The 16,477-nt window shown below is 42.5% G+C and overlaps 1 protein-coding gene across 1 annotated transcript in view; it reads right to left on the bottom strand.

Annotated features, from left to right (window-relative positions):
• Positions 1–896: 896 nt before the first annotated feature.
• The window catches only part of slco3a1a (solute carrier organic anion transporter family member 3A1a), a 35,522-nt gene continuing 19,941 nt past the window's right edge, over positions 897–16,477 (bottom strand). Inside the window, exons 3-10 of the mRNA XM_056415740.1 lie at positions 9,203–9,301; positions 8,541–8,813; positions 7,927–8,091; positions 7,641–7,839; positions 5,429–5,597; positions 4,797–4,969; positions 4,627–4,691; positions 897–3,765 (exon numbers count right to left, since the gene is read on the bottom strand). Coding sequence (XP_056271715.1) covers positions 3,413–3,765; positions 4,627–4,691; positions 4,797–4,969; positions 5,429–5,597; positions 7,641–7,839; positions 7,927–8,091; positions 8,541–8,813; positions 9,203–9,301 — 1,496 coding nt within the window. The 3' untranslated portion in view covers positions 897–3,412. The remainder of the gene's footprint in view (positions 3,766–4,626; positions 4,692–4,796; positions 4,970–5,428; positions 5,598–7,640; positions 7,840–7,926; positions 8,092–8,540; positions 8,814–9,202; positions 9,302–16,477) is intronic.

Here is a 16,477-nt window from a genome sequence, read left to right as displayed (position 1 = left end):
TCTCGTCGTGGCATTTTGTGTGTGTTTGATGTGACGAGTGTCAGCAGCGAGGTGTGCACCAGAGTGATGCTCAGTGAGGCTGCTGCTGCTATGGAGCCGTAGTCCTACACCAGCTTTCTGTCTTGTTCAAGAGCTATGGAGCTATTATTAGACGTTACAACCACAGAAACACACAGCGCTCTTATTTTTTTAAAGTGCGTCACATTATTTGGATTCACAAGAACTTCGATATGGTAACTGTGACATGTTGTGCTCGGCACACAAGCCAAAGATAAACATTTTGGATAAAACTGATAGATTATTTTTTTACATGGTATCAATTATTTAGTTTATCCCACCAAGATCTTTGGTTTAATGAAACTATGTGATTCATTCCAGTTTCGTGTTTTATTTTATAATAAGCAATAATTAGAGATAAGAGATTATATGAAGAAAAGGGATTTGATGCATGTTTGTCTCTCCAAAACAAAAAGCTTAGTTTTGGCTCAGTTGTTCAGAGCAGCAGATGAGCTTCAATTTTCAGGATTTCTGAGTCATTAACACATTTCAAGTACAAGCTTCTGTGAACAGGCTTCAAATTGACAGCAGATCAAATGTGCACTGTGTAAAAGCAGCAAACCCAATAAACCAAACCCCCGCTGACCCTCTGCAGATCTGACTCACGTCGGCCTCTAATTGGCTGTGTGCAGGTGTGACGGGTTCTTTGTTGGAACATTGAGGGTGACCTTTGAAATATTTTGGGAATGTGGTGGTTTGCTACAAAGAAATGTCATCCCTTATTTCATGGCCAGAATATTACAGTTCATGCTCCAACCGTTGGTATATGGCAGTGTGGTTGAGCAGGCAAGTCATAATCAAGTCATGATATCAGGTGCATAAGCAAAAACAATCTCAAGAACAATTATACATGTCCCCAACATGATGATTTATTAAGTACAATCACATAGTTTGTATTAGGTCGTCAATACACTGATTTGGGCTTTTATTTTTGGGCTAGAGTCCAGTTCTGAGATCTAGACTAGTCCAGTATTAAAAAACAAGAGTAGTCCAGTTCTGAGATCTTAACAATGGCTTCCTGTTTGTCATAAAATCACTTGTTAGTCACAGAGTAGGAGTCAAAAATCCAGATGGTTACATCAACTTACATGGATCTTTTACAACCTCTCAATATTCTCAGTGGCTCCTTTTTGAATAATGACGATGATAAAAGATACACGCTTTAAATCTGCTGTGAATCAAAATATCAGAAGTCATTTTTTCAGGTCAATATTTCATCTTACCTAATGAGCACTTAGTACAATATTGAGGATATGTGATGAGCCTGAACAGAATGAACTTGATGCCCTTCCCTTTATGGTGCATGAAAATTTGTTTAAAAGGTTAAAAAGGGGTTCGATAGCAATTAATGTAATTCTATACACTATTTAGACTAGATCAAAGCAGAGTATTTATCATAAAATTTAACTTAAACACCTCATTTGATATGCATTTATAGTTTGTTTTACTTCATTAACCTAGTTTCTGCCTTGTCCATTACCCTGACCCTCTTGTTATATTCTTTGTGAACATGTTCGTTCATGAGATAAAGAAAAAACTAACCAAACGCTAGACAAAGCAGGTCCAAAAAAGAGATTGCAAAAACACTGAAATTTGGATTTCTTTTCTGAAAAATAATTTATTTCCAGATTAAAATAAATGATATGTTGCCATACAAAAGTGTAAGAAAAGGGACACAACTTGAAATCAGTAGAGTAACGGGTTGTCCAGTGTGTGCCGAGTTGCATTCAAGAGTTCTTCAAATACACGCCCAGGAATAGACTGTTCACTTCACACACACACACACACACACACACACACACACACACTTTAAAAAAAAATCTCAGACAAGGGCTGCACAACTTAATCTAAATGCGGTTGGACTGATATTGCATTTGCGACATGATTTGTGATATTAGTGCCAACTATATTCTTTAAATCATCGATGAAAAACACACAACTAATTATTATTGTGCGATTTTTGTGGGACTCTGTACCAAACCAAGATGTTTTCTTAAATCTGTAGAATACGATACATCTCAGCAGAATATTCAATCTGAAATTGTATTTTGACGCAGGTTTGCCTCTTACAAATACTGCGGCAAATGACATTTGAAAATTGTAAGCAGCCATATTAGTATTTCGATAAAATTGTGCAGCCCTAGTCGAGACATTACAGGCCTAGGTTTTATTTAGTTTGCTCCAACAATGCAACATACTATTTATCGCTATGAATTGTCCCACATTTTCTGTGACATCACACACCCCAGACAATTAAATTAATAATTTATACTGTCCTTTTAAAAACAATCTAATGAAACATTAAGGCTCTAATGAAACTAATATATCACTCCCAATCTCTTTTACTCCAATGTCGAAAACATAGAAATATTACTCTTGATTTTCTTGTTTGCTTTTCCACTAGGTGCAAAAGTCAAAAGAAAATATAATTAATTCTTATTTAAATAATCCCTTATTAAGACGCGTTAGGCTGGATAAACTCTGCAGATATAAAAACAAATGTGGAAATAAAACAAACTGCTATAATGAAAAACAAACCTGCAGTCTGACACAAAACTAGTAATAAACATGGATGTATCATTTATGAAATGCACATTTGCATCTATGAGACGAGACTTCACAGTCTCGTCTCAACAGTATCAAAAGCAATGGCTGTGTTCAAGCGAGAGAACGAGGAAGTGAACAGTGCGCGATGACATGAAAACACCACCTTGTTTTAAAAGGTACTAGACTCAACTCAGAGAGGTCAAACATCTCGTAGGCCACGATAACAACCGGGTGTTTCTGTTCTCTTCTGGTGAGAAACCTTCCTGCATTGAAGTCAAATGCATTAACTTAACTATTAGTTTGTAAACACTTGGCAACTTTTAAATATGAATAACTCAAGAACCATCAAATTTGAGATTTTTCTCATCATAAAAATCTCTTTTCTGAGCGCGACAGACAGAACACACAGTGCACTGACTGGAAGGAAACGGTCATTTCTCACACGGAACACTGGAATCATGACCGGCCTAAAACAATATGGCAACCAGTTAGAATAGCGTCATGCCCACTCATGACTAATCATCTAGGCCTGAGCCCCACAGTACTTTAGTCTGTCCTCTACCACCGAGTCAACACAGGAATTCACACTGGACAACACCTCGCTGACACGTACACGACTAGAATGGACCCGGAGCAGTTTACCGAGGACGCGCAGCGCGGTGGAGAGCAGCATCGCCCGTAACGGGCCGTTAAATAGATTGCCTCGCTCCAAAAAACGCTTCGTTTGATCCTTTCAAGAAAATACAAAATAAAAATATTCCTCCGAGAGAATATCAATGTCCACATTGTCCTCTTCTTGCGTAACAAACTATAAAACGGACTCCATATTTTCACAAAACTCATGGTCCTCTAGGTTATAGATGAACTTTGTCCTCTCTACTTGTTTGGGCCCGTCTGTGAGCGAGGGGTAAAACTCGGTCGCCGTCATGTAGCCCTCGTTGCTTTTGATGTACTTCTTGTAGTTCCTGCGTAAGCAGTACCACGTGGTGGCGTAGAGGAGGAAGGCGACGCCCTTGAGGATGATGGCGAGGCTCACGTACAGATGCCTGTACGCCACGTTGTCGTACAGCAGGCAAGCGCCCCGAGCGCCGCAGTCCGAACTCCAGAAGAGGCAAGTCGAGTCGATCCCGGCACCAAATATGAGAGGAGGGGGGATGAATCCTGTTCAACAGAAACAGACTGAGCCCACACACTCGCTTCCCAAAAACACTTCAACAGATAACACATTTATGAGCAATTTGGGTCAATATCAAAGAACTCGGTGGCCCTTTTCCGTTGTTCAATGCTTAGAGGACGGGGGGGTAATGTTTATTCACTTTGGTACACAGAGATTTAGATTCATTGGTACTCTCGTAAAGGTTCTGTGTTTACCGACCCTTCATGAGATCTTGGCTCCATTTGAAAGTAAATCTTTTCCTTCAACTCTTGGCAAGACGGCACGTTTTTCTCAAAGGGCAAATTCCTCCAACAAGTGCAAAAGAAAGTTTGGAAAAGAGAAGAATGTGGGTCGATCCCAACGCGAAAAATGTTAACGTGTTGAATTTAGCATGAAGACGCAGTAATTATTAATGTTATATTTCACACCAATATAAAATAAATCATCCTCTTTTCCTATGATTTGTGGAATACGTTCCGTCCACTTACCAAACAAAGATAATCTCTCTTTTATGATCTGTAAAAGGAGACCTGCGTGTTTCTCGATAACTCGATTTAGTCTTCCTTAATTCCATTACTCCTCCCACCAAAACAGGCCTCGATCGACCTGAAATGCTTTGCTGCTTTTATTCCCACACAGACTAATCAGATCAACCCGAACAGCATCAGAGTCGATGGCACTAGAATAACCAATGCATATTCAGGTTAACAGGCGTGTATGGATGGGAGTGACGAGGTTATCCAACCCCAGTGAGCTCTGTGAAACCGACGCGTACTTAACGGGTCCTGCGGCAAATCAGCCGAGTGAGAGTATTGAGACATAGCATAGTATCTGTAATGAACGTGTTATCTGAGAGGAGCCCTTACCCAGGAGCCGCAGCAAAAGAAACAACAATCCGAGTGCATATGATTTCAGCTCCGGGCTCACAGTCCTACACGGGAAGCAAATCACAGTTTAGTTGTCGTTCCGAGATCCAGTGGAAGAACACGCACATCGACAAACGCTGAACACACTCGTACGTCGACAGCAAACACACCTGATTAGGATGATAACGGAGGGCGTCTGGGCCATGGCGCCGACCAGGCTACAGGCACAGATCACACAAAGGAAGATGAGGAAAGACTCCTGGCAGCCCGGCATTGGACATTTCCCCGGAATGGCTGTGGCCAGTTCACTGTTGGAGGATACACAAGCGCATCCCGTCAGGTTCTGTGAAGAGAAGAATACGAGGCTTCATCCGAGAACCATTTGGAAAACAACAAGGCAATCCAATAACAGGGAAAACATGTAATAACTGGTGCATGATTTTTTCCCATTTGGGAGGAAGGTTGGCATTAGTAAAGTACAATTAAGGGATCTCTACTTTATATCAGCATCTAATTAAACATAAGACCGGCTCCAGCAGCAAATCTCTTCTGCATGAGATTTAAATATATAAAAGACTGCAGTCGGCATCTGATCTGGTAAAAAGCTGCACATGCGATGTCTGACGACAGGACTGTGAAATACTTAGACTTTGTCTCTTTCTTGAACTTTAATTTAGGAAGCACAGTTTAAGAAGTTCAAAGAAAACTTTGCATCATCTCTAATTCATTTGCTGTTTTTTCTTCTGCGGCACACTCAGATTACCGTGACTAATCGCTACCACGAGGCGTAAAGGGTAAAGACCTGGCTGGTGTTGGACTTGGTCCGACGGCCGCTCATCTGGGTGCAGCCGGCCAAGCAGGCAGACAGGTAGGTGACCCCGTTGGAGCCGCACACAGGGCTGATGGAGGAGGTGAAGCAGTTGCAGTGACTGATGCACTGAGCTTCTGGTTTCTCGCCCACCCGCAGGGTCCTGAACAAAGAGAGAGAGAGAGAGACGTGAGCATCCTCTGCAACTGTAAGCGACAACTAGATCTGTATGTGGCACAAACTAAATCGAAGAAACACCATCAGTGACGCCATGGTTCACTTCTCACATCTCCATGGAAACTGCACAGATAATCTGCTCTGGAGCAGGCTGGGTTCAGACAACCAGATCGAAGAGGAGTGAAGACCGACAGTCTGTGTTCCTACAGGCCCACTCCACAGAGACACTGCTTCCACATTGAAAGAACCAGACGAGGCAACGATGGGGTGCGTAAGCAGAGGCCAACATGTGTATCAAAACCAATCAAGTGTGTTTTTAAGATGGGGCAGCCATTGTAAAAAGAGACATTGGACTACGGGACACATTCCTGACTAGAAAGAAAGTGCACAGTATTCACCCTGAATCGATGAAGACCTCCGAATAACACAACGGTATCAAGAAATTCTTGGGTTTTATTACCAAGGGAAAAAGGAGAGGCTCAGTGCAAATATAAAATGAATCTATAACTCTGGTTAATCACTTGCCCAGTGCTCTGTAGTCCAAAGGGGGCGGGACCATGCAACGCATAACCAAGTACATTTGTACTTTGTGATCAGTTATTCTCCCTTCTTCCTCTTCTCCCTCCATCCTCAGCTCAGGCCTCCGGTGTTGGATGCAGTGATGTTATCGTGTTGAGCGTGATTAGGGCTGCAGCTATCACTCATTTTCATCATCAATGAATCAACCTTTTATCTTCTTGGTTCACTGATTTAGCCCAAAAATCAAACCGAAATGCCTTCAATGTCTTTCGTTGTCTTTTTTCTTTCGACCAACACTATAAATCCCCAACATATTAAGTGTATTTTTTTAATAGAAGAGGAACCCAAGAATTCCTGCCATTTGTTCTTAGAAAAATTGCACTAGCGTTTTTGGTATATGCATTCATTATTATTATTATTATTAGGTATATGCATCAGGTATTACATCACAAATATTAGAACCTTTCAAACTATTTCTAGCTGTAGAAAAACACAGGCTATAACAAATAAACCGATAGTGACAAAGAAGTATAATTCATTATGACTCATCAATATAAAAGTGAATAAAATGTCCTGTTGCATAACATGTGGGCTCTATCGCGAGTCTGATTCATATTCAGTGTGTGCAGCACGGTGGAACAAGAGGCCACTTTCTGAATAGAAACTATTTTAACAGACTGCATGAGATGGCACAAAGTTGTTTGAATAAGAAGTAAGCCCACTGTGCTCCAATGACCTTCAGAAATAAGAATTTAGATTTATACATTTTAGACCCCTTTGCAATTCATCCGCAATAAAGTCTTCCAACCTTGGCAGCTTTATTACCTTCCACTGCTATAATGTTGTTTACTGCTCATGTTTATTTAATAACTGGGTTATCATGATAGGCCACACATTCACAATTCATGGTAACTCACTAAATTGCTCAGGATGTATAATAAAATAATTACATATTATCTATAATGTATTGCTAATACATAGTCTACATTTACCTTACTCTGCTGAATCTAGATACATTTAACTAACTTCATCCAGTGGATTAACGGTTTAATTTCATTTCACATACACGCTGCATGTGATTGGTTAGTAGTTACACCAAATAACAGAATATAATATTCAATTTAAATCCACTTAAATGTTACACAATAGTCCTTAGAGGCGTCATGTGTTTGAAAAAAAACACCAGTTCACTGATCTGGATTTGTTTTGGTTGTTTGAAGGTAAAGGGTTTAGTTGGCTCTTTAGGGAGGAGATTTTAGCTTTAGCAGGATTTATAGAAAAGACAGTGAACACTATAGCCATTTTTATAATAACTTTGTGTTATGGAAATAGACTGTTTTGACATTTTCTGTTTGTAATGACTGGTCATGTGTCTTGTAAGCCCAATGATCAATTGCTTTCCTCGTCACAACACCTCATTTATATATATATATATATATATATATACATACATTTTAACCTGTATTCAGTGTTTAATACAAATGGCTGCCATCTCTCCGGCCTCTCTTACTCGTTGCCGTATCTGACCGTCACTCCTGCGACGGGGCCGGTGTCGCAGCCCAGGAACAGGATGGAGACGTAGCATGCGGTGGAGATCAGGTTGACCAGCATGGCCATGCGGATGGCTCCCAGTGCCGACAAGTTCAGCTTCTTCACCAGCAGACCGCCCATGAAGATCCCCAGACATGCACACGGAATGGCTGTCATACCTTGAAAATAAAGTTGCTCCTGTTTACAACGCTGGTAAACTGTACATCGGATGTGTGCGCTCATGCCCGTTTGCTGTGGACACAGACCTAGCAGCTGATTGGCTGAGGATGTGGTGAGGCTAAACTGCTGCTCGAGGTATTTCCCCAGAAAGGCTGCAAAGCCAGCCACGACCGCGATCTCCATACAGGCCGCCAGGACGATGCAGGTGAACACGGGGTTCGACAGGAGGTGCTTGGTCACCTTGGGGATCACTAGTCGTAAAGAGATGGAAGGATGACAATTAATACACTCGCATGTTGGTGAGCGGGACGGACAGGATCCTCTTCTGCCCTTTGAGTCCGTTTTGGCGTCTGATTTAATATGCCGAAATTATGTTTGCAATCAAATACAAAATATTATAATCAACTAATAGCTTGATTGATAATTCAAGGATTCATTTTTTTTCTTCTTCTTTGTACTTTTGGACAATCTGCATAATGAGTACTTTTACTTTTTCTGCTGGAAGTCAATTTCTCTGATCTTACTTTTACTTGAGTAATGTTTCCAGAGCAGTAATTAAATTGTGATGGAGTACTCTTTATTTAAGTACACAGCCTTAGTTTAACTTGATTCACATTGCCAAACATAGGAAATCAATGAATTAATATGCATCATGTACTTTCCTTGCATGAGAGCGCGACACTGGATCGTGAACACTCACCCCTGAGTTGCTGACAGCAGGTGGGGCTGTTCGCAGGCTCGTGGTTGCGTACAACCCCGTTGCTGGGCTTTGGAGTCTCATAGTCTGGACTCAGAGAGGGAGGAAGCATAACCTGCTCACTGTCGGCCCCCTCCTCTCTCTCGCTGGTCGGAAGTGACTGAGGGAAACCAAACATGAAGAGAGCCGAGCAAAAGAGTAAGGCACCACACAGGAGGAAGCCTGCCCACCAGGCCCCGATCCACCGCGGGTCTTCTGGAGTGATGCCCAGCTTCTCTGTGGAGGGGAACAGCGGAGGTCAATCACACACCGTCTTTTTACACTCTACTCCTCCAGAGAGGTACAGTTGTGTGATGAAGGGGATGGTGGTTTCAAATTAACATACAACCACCAACCTCTCTGTGTATGTGTGTGTGTGTGTGTAAATAACCAGTGGTGTAACATGAATTAATACAGAGATCAATAAGGTGTTATTTTGTTGCACCGCTTTATTTCTTATTTGTGATTTTGGGCTGTACACAATCTAAGGATACTGAAGCACTATAGGGTTATGGGGATGTACTTGTATATTTAACTATAGTGTTTACAAAAATTTTTTAAAAAGAGGATCTTTGACAAATGCATTTTTGAAAAACAAATGTGCGCACACACCATATTGAACTCACCAGTGTCGATGAAGATAGCATCCACGTAGAACTTTGTGCAGAAAGAGCCAAGAATGAAGCCACAGGCCGGCCCGAACACCAGAGTAGAAAAGAGGATTCCTGCACACAAACAAATATCAACGTTAGTTTGTTTGGTCTTATTCCATTCCACTCACACTTTGAGTAAGACACATATTGACAAAAACATACTTAAAACTACTGTTGTATTGTGTTTTATTGCGTTTATATTATTTAACATTTTAGCTTCATTCCAGCTCTACGTTTATGTGGCATTTTCCAGGAGGTGCAGTGTGACAGCAGACAGGAACAGCTTCTGGCTGTCATGAAAGATCAGAGCAGTGACTGGACACGTTGTGATCACACGGCGCGGCCGCCTCACCCTCGCAGGGTGATGCGGCAGAAACCGAGAGGAGAACACACTTCGAGGACGACACCCGACAACAGAAACCAGCCGTTTTATCCCAATCTGCTCCCGCGGGCAGCTGGAGATTAACTGTGGAGCTTGATTTAAAATCCTCTTTCGAGCGCCGTGAGCAGGGTGGGAGTCTGGCGCTGGGACTCAGACTGCAGGTGACGAAGACTCAAAGCTCAATTTGGGAGAGTCAGCCTCCCTGACTTCATGTCCTAAGATATTATCAGTTCACACTGTTAGACAGAGAGCTACAAAACAGAAATCAAAGAAAAAAAGAAAAGACAATGCTAGCCAGAGATTAGCATACAAAAGGAAATAAAAGCATCTCTGCTCCTCCCACTTCCTCCTCTGGCATCAGAAGCCGTTCTCCTGGCTGCAGGTTGGCCTGCACATGGCTGCCATCAGCGCCTCCAGTGAGACGTCGTTGGAATGCCAGGAGCAGCAACTTAACGAACAACCTCGGAAACTGTGACTCCGCTCGGTAGGACTCCGCTAGTGCTGAGAATGAATCGACGGGCCGCTTCCCGCCTGGACCACCCACAGAGGAAGGGAGTCAACACATTCACATAGTTGTCGCCTCATTCACACCATAGTTTATTCTTCACATCAAGGAAATGGCTCAGATTTGTTTTCCCTCACGAAAATGAAGTACAAACAGACCAATTTAGGCAAGACGAGGAGTAGAACTAAAAAAGGAACAGAGCTTTAATGTTGGACTTGGAACATACTGTTTTTTTCCTTCTTCTCATAAACACTGAAACATAGTCGCGGTTGACATCCAGGACGGAAATAAACTAAGCTACAAATATTTCTCTTTTAGGCGCCAGCTCTTTTTTTGTAGTATGAAAATAGATGTAATGTCCTCTTCTTACAGTCTGGATGAAAGTCTGAAATCCAAGTTTAAAACAACTTGGCTCGACTAAACAGTGTTTAACTGCCTCTATATACAGACAGAGAGAGAGAGAGAGAGAGAGAGAGAGGGCTTCACAACCACAAACACAGGAAGTGTTGTGGCACATTGGGGAGTGATCACTACCCATGAAACAGCAGTTTAACAGCACTTTCACGAAGGAGGCTGCAGTCACTGTTTACAGCCCGTCTGCCTGTTGTGCTGTGAACGAGGCCTGTGTCTTCTGTTTGGAGTGTTTCCTGAGAAACGGACTGTTTTCTTCTCATAGCAACAACATCACTATTTATTTCACCACAGGAAACCTCAGAGGAAATTCAGTTAGTGAAATCACCTTGCAGGAGATGACGGCTGGCCCGCGGGTCGACGACCACAGACTTCATAAATGTTTCCAGAGACGTCGGCGCCAACCTCTGGTTGCTACAAGAAACGCCGTCTTCTTGACGATAACATTGTGGCCCAGCACATGGTGGAGATCACTAATCTATGAGACCATGCCCGCTTATTAATCTGCTGCTTCTGCACAAGAAACAAGGCGAAGCCAATTGTAAAATTGATGATAATCTTCAAGTGTAAGAGATGTGTGTGTGTGTGTATATATATATTCTTTAAAAAAAATGTATTGGGTCGAAGCCAGCAGAGGAAAGGCATGCAGTAAGTAGAGCCTCCCACATTGGGATTAAACTGGCATGAACATGAGCTGAGCTGGATCTTGTAGTCAAAACATAAACAAAGTATGAAGTCCAACATTGTGTCAGTATTGTTTTTCTACCAACCAGAGCCTAATCTACTTACTGCGAGGTGCTCCACATCAAAACTTTATGTTTAAACTCTTGGAGAGCGGCTACATGTTAAATAACACAGACCATCTGTGTTACATTCTCCAGCTTGGCTTGAAAGAAGAGGTCAACATTTTGGAAAATCCTATTATCATCCAACTCTCAGAAAGCGGGTGAATAAATCACAATATTTCCCAAAATGTCATTCTTCTGCGTACAGGAAGAGGCCGAACAGAGGAGATAAGCAGCCTGTGACCACATGCTGGGGTTAACTATGAAGGATTCACACGGTCACACACTGATACGTTTGGTTGTGTTATTACAAACTTCTATTGGCCATCCACCTCCGTGCTGCAATTATTCTTTCTCCGTATCTTATTTTAAATAACCAACCTTTGAACCCGCAGATAAAAAGGCAACTGTGTGCCTGTACAATCTGAAAAGCGACGCATGTCATATTTGTCGCAATAGGATTAAGCTGAAGAAAAAAAAAAGTTAAGCACATTAAATCTCCATTAAGGCTACACAACCACAGTCGAGGGTAATCTTTGTCACACATTGCTTTTCGGAAATGCCACGAAATCCATTTTCCTTTCCAGCGGTCCCGTTATAAGATAAGTACAAAACAAACTAATGTGTTCATGTTGCTGTTCGCCTGAGCCTTTTAGTATCCTGTGAATTAGACTCTCAGGGGAGCATGTCAGCTGTCATTCAATAACAAAGCTCCGCTCTATTGTTTTGGTTTCCCTCCAATTTGTTTAGAGACCCATAGAAAAAGCTGGGAAAGCTACCGTCCATGAGGCTGGCTCTTTTCCAGATATTAATTAACCCACAGACGCATCCCATATTATTGATACTTTGAAAAGTTGACTTAATGAACATGTTGAATATATTATTTTATACAAAAACACCCACGCGTCCCATTCAAAAGACCACTGAGGGACATTGTTGGATCTTGTGCAAACTGTAGATCTCTTCACATGAAGCGCTTGTGGAAGATAGATAGATAGGTACTTTATTAATCCCCAAGGGGAAAATTGTCGTAACAGTAGCAGCACCAATAAACTAAACACACAAGAATAAAAAATAAAATATAAAAAACAGGGATGAAAGATAAAGATGTATACAAGAAGTATACAAAGTAAAATATAAAATATATATGTATCTATACAACATATATGCATACACAATACAATACTAATGACAAATTAAATTAATATAAAAATATTAAATATAGACAGTGTGCAAAATGCAAAGTGTGTGTATGTGTGTAGTGTAAATGAAGTGTGTGTGTATGTGTGTAGTGTAAGTAAATGAAATGTGTGAAGTGCAGATCAACATAGTGTGGATATGAAGTTATTATTGTAGTTATTGCACTATGATCTGGCAAGAGGTGATCTGTTATAGAGCCTCATAGCCGCCGGCAGGAATGTTCTCCTGTATCTGTCCTTGTGGCAGCGGAGCGTGAGGAGACGTCTGGAGAAAGTCCTCCTCTGTCCCTGTAGGAGGTGGTGGAGAGGGTGGTCCGGGTTGTCCAATATGGACAGCAGTTTCTTCAACGGTCCTTGATTGACGTCACGCGATGCATCTTCACACTTTTAGAGTGTTTCCACAGAAATATGGTAAATCGACTTGTCGCGCACTTTTCTAATCTTCTGACCACTCGGAAAGCACTTCAACACGACTCGTCATCATTCACCCACTCATACACTGTTGGCACCACCTGCCCATCAGGACTCAAACTAACCATTCATACATTGAAGGCACAGCGGGTTGAGCGTCTTGCCCAAGGACACATCAACATGGAGGGGGGGGGGGGGGGGGGGGTCAACCACTAATCCTCTGAAGGAGGAGTTTTTCAAGGAAGGCTCTGATTTGCCTTTTAGTTTTTCCCTTTAGTTATTTTTGTTAAATATGTGGCCACATAGAAGCAACTCCTGCTTCCGGTCTTTTGTATTGGCTCAGCCGAAACACGACGCAAAGATACACTATAGAGCAGGGGTGCTCAATACGTCGATCGCGGCGTAGTATTGGTAGATCGCATGACATAAAAAAAATGTGGCCCGCCCCCCTGTCACTTTCTCTATAGCGCCACATTACAGCAGCAGCATGTCATTTCTGCCTCTACGTGTCGCGTTAACAGTCCTCTGCCCGCCGTCTCGTGCGCTGCAGAGCTCCGACACCGGTTTGCGCGCATTGGGACGGAGCAAAAAAAAAGTCACTAGCACCCCCCGTCAACAATCCTTCTCGGCTCGCGCGCGACTCTCACTAGCACCCCCGTCGGTCGATCGCCTTGACTTGGTCACATAATAAGTAGCTCGCATGCTGAAAAAGTGTGAGCACCCCTGCTATAGAGGATGCAAAGCCACAATAGAGGATATGATAACTGTGACGGACTGCACTCTTCTTAAAATCACTCCAGGTATGAATTTGGAGCCATGTGAAACCCAGCAAGAGGTTCATTTAATGCCAGTCCACATTGACACACGGCTATCTACAAAGATAATTGGCATTTAAAAACCCTCAGAGCAGGGGTGATGATGTAATCCAACACAGCGCGAGAACAGAAGAGCTCATGTTCATCGAATTGTGCGATACATTAAGTGTGTATATATATATATACATACATATACACACATTGAGGAAGCTGAGGTTGTTTGATTAGAGGGCCATGAATACAGCTTCATTTGGAGGACTGTAATGAGTGAGTCACCCAACGTTTGGCTTGTATTGTATTGATAACCAACTGGTTGCACTTTTGCTGCACCTTCATTTGTTCTTTACAAACACGCCAGCCTCGATGTGACCCTCCCTTTGTAGCCCGACTACAAGCCGGTCAGTAATATGCATGGAGCTCTGCACTACGACACGTCCAGGATTTACAATTTCCAAAAGCAATCAAAGTGATTGGTGTTGGTAAAGTTGTCAGTCAGTGCTCGGTTGTTACGGAAGCAGACAGTTGAATGACCAGCATTCACGTTGCATGTAGTGGCAGAAAAATCTAAATAAATAAAACGGAATGTGATGTATGTGCAGGTTGAGCTCTGATCTGAGATTGTTCAGAGATATCTCGTACCTCATTGGTCTGTGGCTTTATTTTAATTGCTCAATATTAATCTTGTGTCAAACCCTGACATTCTTGAACCAGCTCTTGTTCCCTTTCTCATCACTCGTAACCTGCTGCAGTTTCTAACCAACATTTCATTAGAAAGTGCATTAAGATATCAGGTCTTAGTATTTCATTCATAAGCATGCAATGACATCACCAGTGGCTCTCAAATGACCACCCACTCCCTCTGCTAATAATAACAGTGACTCCGCTAAACACCTGCATGATGTTGGTTGTGCAGTTCCCACTTCATTTGTACTTTTTCCCCCCTTTGATCTCAAAGTAATTTATCTTTAAGCACACTTCAGGAAACTGAAAACATTTCTATCATACATTTTTCAAACAATATCTTACTGAAGCACCACTTCCCTTTCCTCTTGGTTTGGGCGATACCACCAACACCCTAACCCTGCAGACTGTTGCACAGCCACTCCCTGATCATGGGAACCTACGAACAGTAAAAACTCATTTGCCCAGAGGAAAGCGAAAATAAATTATCTTTCCTGAGCTTAAACAAGATCGACTTTAAATTCTCTACACATGATCAATTGCATTACAGTTATGTAATCTCATGCCTGCATAAATAGGTATGTGTCATGTAAAAGTCTCCTCTTCGGTGAAGTATACTTCGATGAGGTACAGGGGATATTAACGGCTAATGCATCTTCAGGGATCCATAAATTAGTACCAACAGCATTAGACACCAGATTTCACCCCAGGAAGTGAAGCCTCGGCCCACCCGAGTAGCTTTTACTACCAACGTCAACATTATTCACACTGAAGGCAGGAGGTATTACTGGGTGTTTGATAAAAACTAGTGCTGTGAAAAATAACGCGTTAACTCAAGTTAATTCAATTACAGGTTTAACTAGTTTTTTTTTTAAAACGCATTTAACGCATGCGCAGAATGAGCTTCAATCCGTCTGTTGTTGGTCGTCGGGACGAAAAAAAAGTCACTTGCAAAATGAGCTTCCAATCCACCACTTCAATCTGAACTCTGTCCGCTCTCATGCAGACGGTCTGTTCATCGGTAATGATCCTTCCGCAGGTTCACCTACGGAAACCTTGTTACGACTTCTACTTCCTGTAGATCAGGGTCTCAACACGTCGATCGCGACCAGCCAGTCGATCGCGGCGTAGTGTCGGTAGATCGCATGACATTAAAGAGATTGGCCCGCCCCCTGACATGTTCTCTATAGCACGTCTTTGTTCTTTTATTAAACTAAACGTCTGTTGTTGATCGTATCTCCACAGCAGCATGTCATTTCTGTCTCTTCGCGTTGCGTTAACACTTATCGATCTCCGCCTCGCGCCACAGAGCTCCGTGCGCGCGCATCGGGACCGAGCAAAAAATGTCACTTGTCAATCTGTCCACCTGTCCGGGCCGGTGAGGTTTCAGCTTTGCAGCGGTGTCCCCGCCGTCCCTTTCATCACGGCCCAGTTCATGAAGAAAACCCACACAGTCAGTTTGCCTCAGCAGCTGCTAGAGGAAGACTAGAGGCCTTTAGATTGTATCATGGTGGAGTTAATGGTTGACAAACAAGAGAAAAATGTTCTGTTTAACCCTCCTGTTACCTTTACATTTACTAACATATTTTACCCTCGGGGTCAATTTGACCCCAGCAATTAAAACCTCCAGAAAATTATTAGAATTAATATTGCTTCCCAAGTTTAAGTGTGATGTCAGGGTTTTTCCTGGGTCAAAATGGATCTTCGGTGCTCCCAAAAAAATTGTTCATGCACGTCGGGCCGTTGAGTGAGTGATCAGCAGTTGGCCCCTCGGTCCATTCGCGCACCTCACAGTTGCGTATTGATCAGACAAGAAGACACGCTCATCAACTCCAGTGTTTCCCCTACCATTAGAACAGGGTGAAATCTGAGAAATCTCCCCCCCCCCCTCAGCCGTGATGCGCGCACACAGGTGAGCGCACCTCAGTGTTAAATTAAGTTTAGGGCACCAACATGGCAAGCGGCACTAGTCCCGCCCCCCTGAATCTGTAAACCTAGGGGAAACACTGAACTCGATTACTATTGATCAAAACAGAACGAGGGTGCGGCTGTAGCCTCC

Source organism: Pseudoliparis swirei, chromosome 6, assembly GCF_029220125.1.
Source record: "Pseudoliparis swirei isolate HS2019 ecotype Mariana Trench chromosome 6, NWPU_hadal_v1, whole genome shotgun sequence".
Classification (NCBI taxonomy): Eukaryota; Metazoa; Chordata; class Actinopteri; order Perciformes; family Liparidae; genus Pseudoliparis; species Pseudoliparis swirei.
Note: the sequence above shows the minus strand (reverse complement) of the source record. Positions and strands in the feature narration are given on the sequence as shown.